The sequence below is a fragment of the Olea europaea genome, chromosome 10, assembly GCF_002742605.1.
Source record: "Olea europaea var. sylvestris chromosome 10, O_europaea_v1, whole genome shotgun sequence".
NCBI lineage: Eukaryota > Viridiplantae > Streptophyta > Magnoliopsida > Lamiales > Oleaceae > Olea > Olea europaea.
The window spans coordinates 22,313,232-22,322,480 of NC_036246.1; the positions used below are offsets into that span (position 1 = coordinate 22,313,232).

At 33.9% G+C, this 9,249-nt stretch overlaps 1 protein-coding gene across 1 annotated transcript; it reads right to left on the reverse strand.

Moving 5' to 3' along the window:
- Positions 1 to 7,041: 7,041 nt before the first annotated feature.
- Positions 7,042 to 8,887, reverse strand: LOC111401513 (glycylpeptide N-tetradecanoyltransferase 1-like). Its single transcript, XM_023029283.1, has one exon. The coding sequence runs from the start codon at positions 8,572 to 8,574 to the stop codon at positions 7,261 to 7,263; it is 1,314 nt and encodes a 437-aa protein (XP_022885051.1). The 5' UTR covers positions 8,575 to 8,887; the 3' UTR covers positions 7,042 to 7,260.
- Between the last annotated feature and the right edge of the window lie 362 nt (positions 8,888 to 9,249).

A 9,249-nucleotide genomic window follows, 5' to 3' on the forward strand; every position in this document is an offset into this window, starting at 1 on the left:
GACTCAATTTTTCACTGTATTACTTGTCATGAACCGTACACTTGCGAATACAAATCGAAAGAATAATTTCGTGAACAAGAGGATTAGGATCAAGCAAACAAAATAAAGTCACTCCATGATGTCCTAAATGCAATAAGACACATCGAGGAAAGTGCTTGTTTGAGAAAAATGTGTGCTATTAATGTGGTCGAGAAGATCATTTTGCCCCGGACTATAAGGTATACCCATCTAAGAAAGACAATGAGTAGGGCAAGAAAGTGAAAGCTAAAATATTTACTTTAACCCAAGAAGAGGCAACAGAGGATCCAAACGTAACAGCAGGTATTCTATCAATATCTGAACTACCTGCATATGTTCTTATAGACTCAAAAGCTATTCATTCATTTATTTTCACTGCATTTATTGCTAAATCATGTACTAAATGTGAAAAATTCGATAGTGTTATAGAAATTTTCATCTAATCCAGTAAAATTTTGAACACTAATCAGATCGCTAGGGCAGTAAAATTGGAAATGGAAGGAAAAAAATTTGTAACTAATTTACACCTCCTACACATGAAAGACTTTGATGTTATTCTAGGAATGGACTGGCTAGGGGACAATCACACAACCATTCGATGTTTCAAAAATGTAGTTTTTTAGAAGCCTGGGGAGGAAGAGTTTCGATTTTTCGCTATACGAGTTAAGTTTTTACCCCGACTCATGTTGGCCATGAAGGTAGAAAAGATCTTGCCAGGGATTTCTAGTGAGTATACATGGAACTCAATAATCGGAGCTTATTATTGGTAATGTGTCGATTGTATGAGATTTCATTGATGTATTCCCTGATGACATAACTGACACCTGATAGGCAAATGGAGCTTAAAATTGACCTCGTGCCTAGAGCAACTCCAGTGTCTAAGCTTCATACAAGATGACACCAAAAGAACTACAATAATTAAAGATACAGTTGTAGAAATTGTTGTATAAAGGTTACATTCAACCAAGTACATCTCCTTGGGGTACATCGATTTTATTTGTGAAGAAGAATGATGGATCAATGAGGTTGTGCATTGATTATAGGGAATTGAATCGATTGACAGTTAACAACAAATATCCCCTTCTTCAGATTGAAGACCTCTTTAATCAGTTGAAAGATGCAACAGTAATTTTCAGATTGATCTGAGGTCAGACTATCATCAGTTGAAAAAGAAAACAGATGACATTTCAAAGACGTCATTTAGAACTCGCTATGTTCATCACAAGTTCATGGTAATGCCCTTTCAATTAACAAATGCTCCTGCAATATTTTATAGATTTGATAAATAGATTATTCCATCAATATTTAGATCAATTCATCATTATCTTCATCGATGACATTTTGGTATAAAAACAACTGAAGATAGTGTTGGAAACACTGTAAAGGGAGAAATTATACGCCAAATTCAAGAAATGTGAATTTTGACTTGATCATATAGTTTTCCTTGGACATGTGGTTGCGGCACAAGGGATTAAAGTAGACCTTAGTAAAGTTGAAGCAGTAATTAGTTGGTCCAGATCGACGAATGTAGGTGAAGTTCGTAGTTTCTTGGGACTAGTTGATTATTATCGAAAATCCTTTGAAGGATTTCCCAAAATAGCTATGCCGATGACCCAACTAACCAGGAAGGGCGTAAAAAATTCAATGGATTGAGGAGTGTGAGAAGAGCTTTCAAGAACTGAAATAGAAATTGGTAATAACTCCAGTTTTAGCTATACCAGAGTGTTCAGATGGATTCGTTATATAAAGTGATGCATTCAAACAAGGTTTGGGATGTGTACTAATGCAGTTTGAAAGGTGATAGCATACGCCTCAAAACAGTTAAAGTAATATGAGAAAAACTAACCAACACATGATCTAGAACTGACAGCGATAGTATACGCTCTAAAGATATGGTGTCACTAACTTTACGGGGTGAAGAACGATATTTATACGGATCTTAAGAGTTTGAAACACTTCTTCACTTAAAAGGATTTGAATATGAGGCAGAGAATGTGGTTGGAGTTGGTTAAGGATTATGATTGCACTATCTATTATTACCGGGTAAAGCTAATGTAGTCGCGGATGCTTTTAGTAGGAAGATAGTGGGACAACTAGCAGTATTATCCACAACTCAAGTGCAGTTGATGAAGGAGTTTGATAAATTGAAATTGAAATTTGTCATTCCACCAACTCAAGTTACTGCAAAGATTGCAGCATTAAATATTCGACCTACTCTTAGGGATAAAATCAAGGATGCTCAAGACAATAATAATTTTTTTAGGAAAATCAAGACGAAAGTTGGTACAAGTAAAATAAAAGGTTTTGCAATAAGAGATAACAATACTTTGATGTTTGAGGAAAGATTATATGTACCAAAAGATGAAGGGATTAGAACAGGGATATTAGAAGAAGCTCATTGTGCCCCGTATGCTGCATATCCCGGTGATACTAAAATGTATCAAGACCTTTGCAATACATTTTAGTGGAGGAATATAAAAAGGAGGATTGGTCTTTTTGTTGAGAAGTGTATTATATGTCAGAAAGTTACATCAAAACATCAAAGACTATCAGGACCAGTAAATCCAATGAAAATTCCAAAGTAGAAGTGGGAGCAAATAACCATGAATTTCGTCGTTGGTTTCCTGAAGTCAACCAAAGGACACGATGCCATTTGGGTAATTGTGGACAGGTTGACAAAGTCAGCTCATTTTCTTCTAATAAGAATGAACTACAATATGGATCAATTTGCTCAATTATATGTTAAGAAAATTGTATGGCTGCATGGAGTTCTAGCATCCATTGTCTCAGATCAAGACCTAAGGTTTACTTCTAAATTTTGGAAGAGTATGCAAGGAGATATGTGGACCAAGTTAAATTTTAGCACTGCCTGTCATCCTCATTCTGATGGATAGCCTGAAAGGATTAATCAGATCTTGAAAGATATGCTCCGGGCATGTGTCTTGGATTTGGGAGTTAGTTGGGAATCACACATGTCATTTGTGGAGTTTACATACAACAATAGCTTACAGGCTACTATTGTCATGGCTCCTTATGAACCTCTCTATAGTGGAAGATGTAGATCACTCGTTTATTGGGATGAAATCGGAAAAAAAGGAATTTTGGTCCAAAGATTAATGCAAGGACTGTGCAAGCAATTAATAAAATTAGAGACAAGATAAAGTCTGCTCAAGATATACAGAAAAGCTATGCAGATCAACAAAGAAAATTGATAGAATTTGAAGTCGATGAGAAAGTGTTTCTAAAAATGGCACCAATAAAAGGGTTATTAGATTTGGCAAGAAGGAAAAGTTGAGACCTTGATTTATAGGTCCTTTCAAAATTTTAGACAAAATTGAAAATGTTGCGTACTGTCTAGCATTGCCATCTAGACTATCAATAATACATAATGTATTCCACGTATCAATGCTTAGAAAGTACGTCCCAAACATGTGATAAGCTATGAATCATTGGAAGTAGAGAAGGATCTAACATATGAAGAGGCTCCTTTGGAGATTGTCGAAAGGAAAATACATGCATTAAGGAATAAAAAATTGCCTTGATTAAGGTTCAATGAAAAATCATGGAGTTGAAGAGGCTACTTGGAATAAAGAAGAAGAACTAAAAGTCAAGTATCCAGATTTTTTCGACTAAATAAGATAATTTCAGGGACGAAATTATTTTAAGGGGGAAGGGATGTAACACCCCGAATTTTAATTATATTTTTATATGAACTAAATTTAATAATGGTCATCTAGCAAATGAAATAGTCTATGTTTAGCCTTTGTCGTCACACTAAAGTTCAACAATTGAAGTGATAAACTAGACCTACTTATTAGCATAAATGATTTATTTGCTTACGTATAGAATTTATCGTGAGTTATTTGGGTCGAATATTTAAGCATTTTAGAAGTTAATAAAAATATATCGATATTATATTCATTTTGTAGCTCGTATCAAATATAATTTATTTGGCTCAAGAATAAATATTTTTAGACTAATTATGCCCGAGTTATTTTGATAAAAAAAATACTCTAGATTTTATATTTTATTAATAAACAAAATATAAATAATAAAAATAGACGAAATTGCAGTGCGGTTGATTGGAAGTTGAAAAGAATATTATAACTTAAACATAATTAAATCCCTTAATTTTGATAATAATTGATATAATTAATCCTAAAACTCTTAAATAATATGTTTAGAAATAAATTTGAAACTTAAAAATATTTGATTGAAATTTAAAAAAATGAAACTGAAAGTGGTCATTGGAATTTTCTTATATATATATATAAGTTAGATTTTCTTTTAGAATATAAACTTTATTTTCTACATTGATACACACACATCGTTGGAAATAATTCTCTTCACTACTATTCTACAAACATATTTTCAGAATTTTTCAAATCAATTGAGGTGAGAATACTTTGAGCAAGTAGTAAATTCTTATTTTCTTGGTATTTTTTATAGATTTTGATATGAAATACTCTAAGGCATTCGGGTCGATTTCTATGTTAAATTATTCAAAATTGACCGTTAAGTCGAATATGTTAAATCCTACGGGATGGACCATTTTGTCAAATATGTAAATTATATGGGATATAAGAATTCTTATAAAATTCCTTAAGCAAATGGATATCGCGACCAGTTTGCTATAAATCTAAAAATATCGATATGCTATGTCATTTTATATTTATATCATATTAATAAGGATATGCACGTATTTCTATACCCACTTTTATAATAACATTTCAGATGGGGTTGGCAACGGTTCGGTTATGGGTCGGTTCGGCTAAAACCATAACTACACCACCAATTTTTTGACCATACCATAACCGCACCATAACCACGTAAATCGGTTCGGTTCGATTCTCGGTTCGGCACGGTTCGGTTCAATTAATAACCACGAAAATAAATTATTTTTTATAAGTTCATCCGTCAAATTGATATAAAACAATTTATGAAAAAAGTCAATGAAAACAAAAACACAATATTCCAAACGAAAATGCAAACATTATCCTAATTTTCAATTGCGAAATACAAATTTAACAAATAATATTATAAATATAATAACACTAAAATTTTCCTTCATTCTTAATTGTTGTGCATCGAAGTTACTTGATTCATTCTTCCCTATAAATCTTACTAGCATAGATCAGCATTCAAATTTGATTCCTATATAGTAAATAAAAAATGTTAGTAGAGAATACAACGATACTACATATTTCAGAATAATCTTAACTAAGATTTAAATAAAAAAATGTTCTTCTTCGTCATCTTCCTCCTCACTAAACATTGCACAAGCTCTAGAGTATGATGAAGGAGTGAAATTTTCTACACACAATAGAAAAAAATTAACAATAAAATGAAATGTATAAATAACAAATATAAAACAATAAATCCTACCATGAATATCAGTCTAAAACCAATCCCAAGCACACATGAAAGCTTCTAAAGTCTTTGGGTGAAGCCTATTTCTATATGGACTCATAAATTTACCACTTGTACTAAATGCTGACTCGGATGCCACAGTAGATATTGGAATGGCTAATAAATCTCTTGCAACATTCAGTAAAGTCGAATATTTTATTGAATTTTTTTTCTACCATGTCAACAAATTAAAACCATCCATCCTTGGCAATACTGGCAAGTCTAGAAAAATATCGAACTCTCTTTTTATATAATCAGCAGTAATAGAATGACTAACAAATATAATAAATTTTCGAAGGCGACGACGACTTGGACCGTGGAGGCAGTGGAGCCGTGCGTGAGTTTGTGGAGAGTAGGGTTTGTATTTATATACCGTCATACTAATAATATTATTATGGGCTAATGGTAAGTGAGCTGGCTGGCTGAGTCAGGCAGATGTAATGATGGGGATTTTGTTTTGGTCTGAATAGAAAAGTAGTATAAAGCTCAATAATCAATTCAGTTGTGTTTTTTTTTTAGCGGGTAATCGGTTTGGTTTCGGTTCGACGGCGTAAATACCATATCCGCACCACCACGAACTGGTTCATTAAAATCAAAACCATATCCATCTCGTTGCACCATCGGTTCGATTTTTTTTGCCTCATTCGGTTCGGTTAACCGCGATTTTCGATTTTGACGGTTCAAATTGTCATCTCTAATTTCAAATTAGAACGTGTAGTATGGACACATGGCAGATTGACAATTTCTAGAAATAATAATTTCATATTAGAACGTGTCGTGTGATACTCATGGGGTTGCCAACTTAAATTTCTAGAAATGATAATTTACAAAATGTTTAATTTGAAGAACATATTTATGTTAACTTTTTTATTTATTAATATATATTTTCTTGTGCCCAAACATTTGACATTTTATGTTAAATTCGAATTGATGATTTGAAATCGTAGCACTTTAAGACTTTATTAGATGTGTAAACTTTTCACTTAAAATGTTTATAATAAATTTATCGACTTATCGAACAAATTTCAAATTTTAAATAAAAGTAAATTTTTGCTTAAATTAGGAAAAGAGGATTCTCGATAACACTTTCAGTCTATTTTATAAATAAATAAATAAAAAGAATGAAATAGCTTTTGGAACGTTACATCCTGAAGTTCGACATAGCTACTGATTCCTTTGTGTACATAAAGCCCATACAGAAAGGAGACTAATCGTTTTTGTTGCAGCACATGTAGTAACAAGCCTTGGGCTCCTCGACTAGTAGATCTACCAAGTTAAGAAAGAATCCTTCAAAGGTACTCTGCTAAGATGATAAATAGTAGATTTCTGAAAACAACTTCTATCCAGATATGACTTTCATGCCCAGATTGTAATATCTGCATAAAACTCATGTTTACGAAGGTTCATGGCTAGAGATCCAAATACGGAAACAGCATCTACATACGGTAAAAATCGACTATAATATGTCTTAAAATTATTCATAGCGAGTAACAACTAATGGGGAACATTAACCTGAAATTTTTTATGCTCTGATACATCAGAACCATGGGAAAGATAATTAATGCTGTACCGAATAATGGTTATAGATCTTTTTGAAACATATAAGTGCAGAACACAAACAAATTGAAGCAAACAATATTTTCACTTTATCTTTTATTAACAGGCAACTCTCAGCATAAAACAAATAATTGCCCATGGAACTCGGGCCAAATGTTCAGTGACAATTTATTGTTCCTTGTTTCACAAAAAGTCAAACTCACCATGGATGAAAGTATAACTTCAACTTAGAAAAATGAGTGCCCTGAATACTGCAGATTGAATCGCAATCACAATTTATAAGAGGACGAGCCCGAGTTCTGATGGTCTCAAAGCTTGCTTTAGGTGATAGTTGTAGAGATAGTAGTGGAGTTCTCCGTCTCCTGGAACAAACTTAAGCTCCTTCAAGAAAGTCTCATTATGCATGACATCCAAAGCATTGAAAACATCAAAATCATTCTTCTTTGCCACAATGAGAGCATCATTCATCAACCGAATCAATGGAGTCTTTGTCGACACGTTATAAAAAGAATAAGCAGCCTTTAAAGCAGAATGGTTTTGATTGCCGAGTATAGAAGACGGGAGGGTGTAAAAACTGCAAAAGTCAGTGATTTCATGAGTTTCTGGACTTTCTACCAAATAACTATCCACAACATTCTCCTTTGGAAGCAGCCAGTGCTCTACATCATCCTCATCAAAATCTGGTGCAAAAATTAACTTCTTCAAGTAATTCTTAAGCAAACGACTAACTGCAGGAACATCATGGGGTTCCATCTTTCGAAACCCGGGAGTCACTGTTTGATCTGGTAACTTGTACAGCTTTATTGTCCTGTTCTTTGTCATTCTTCCACTGATCCTAGAAAATCCAACATCAATAAGTTTCTTAGGATTTAATGATCTATGCCAATATTGACAAGTAGCTATGGGCGTAGGACGGACAACCCCAGCAGTATAAGCAGCTTGCCAGATATTCTCCAACTGAACCCTTCGGGTGACCTCTTTAATCATGACCGGAGTAAGTCTTTTCGACCTGAGTTTCTTGTGAACGCACAGAAAATTTATCTCTGCCATCACAAAAACAGTGTCACGGACCCGGATTTTTGCAGGAACCCCAGTAATGAACGCAACCAATTTTTTTGAATTCTTCACCCTAACTCCAATGTGCCAACTCCTATAATAACCTGGAGGGTGAAGTGCCCAATAAAGAAACTCCTTCGAATAAATGAATCTGAACATGCTGTCAGCATCCTCAACATAATTATTGGTCAAGAGAGCATACACCTCGTTACACATCTCGTCTGAGTCCATATCACAAGTAATCCACTCATAAGGAGTCGGAAGATTATAAGGCTCTTGTTTGACTTCAGACAGGGGTGTCGGTTGCTCAGTCGGGCCTTCAGGTAGACTTGAATCCCCAAGATCCTTGAACTGGCCAACAGGCTGGGTTTCCCAAAACTTGTGCTTTTTCACATGGGAAAGAGACTCAGAAGGTAAGTTACTGTCAGCAGAGGAATCATGCTTCTCAGGTAGTGCATTGTTATCGGCCATTTTCAATAGCTTGAGCTGACGTTTATTAAAACAGCCATTTTCAATAGACTTGCTCTGATACATTCACAAATGATAAACCCAGAACAAATAATAGAAGTAATAAACAATAAAAAACCCTTACAAAGACGTTAACATATAATAACCATCTAAAGTTCATCCATAAACCAAATTAACTAGTAGTCGTGAGTGTATGGACATGGGACACGCCCTTGGCATTAGCAATTGTAGTTAGGTACTAAACAATTAAAGTAAAATGTTTAACCCCACATTAATAAATAGTTTCTACTCAATTTTTAAAAACCAATAACACTACATCCCCACGACCGATGTTATTGTTTGTTGCCCATTTTTCTTTTTTCTTTTTTTTGGGAAAACGCATTTTAGAATAGTGTTTCTTGGGGAACGTGTGGTTAAAAATTAGGTAAAAACTGCAAAATATTTTATAGTAAGAATGTGCGGTTGAAAATGAGTTTTACTAAAAAAAAATAAAAAATAAAAATTTAAAGAAGGGTAGACAAAAAGGAGCTGGCCTATGCAATGTCCACTCAACAAGTTCAAATTTGACTACGTGAATAGTACCTCCAATAGGAACTTGAGTTAGTCCCTTGGCATTAGCAGCATAGTCGGACACTAACCGACTTTTAAACAATAGCTACCAAACTTCGTAAATTAGTTGCACAATCCTCCCACAAACAATATGGGAAGGACCAAATGTAGAGGGCTTCAAATAACCCTATG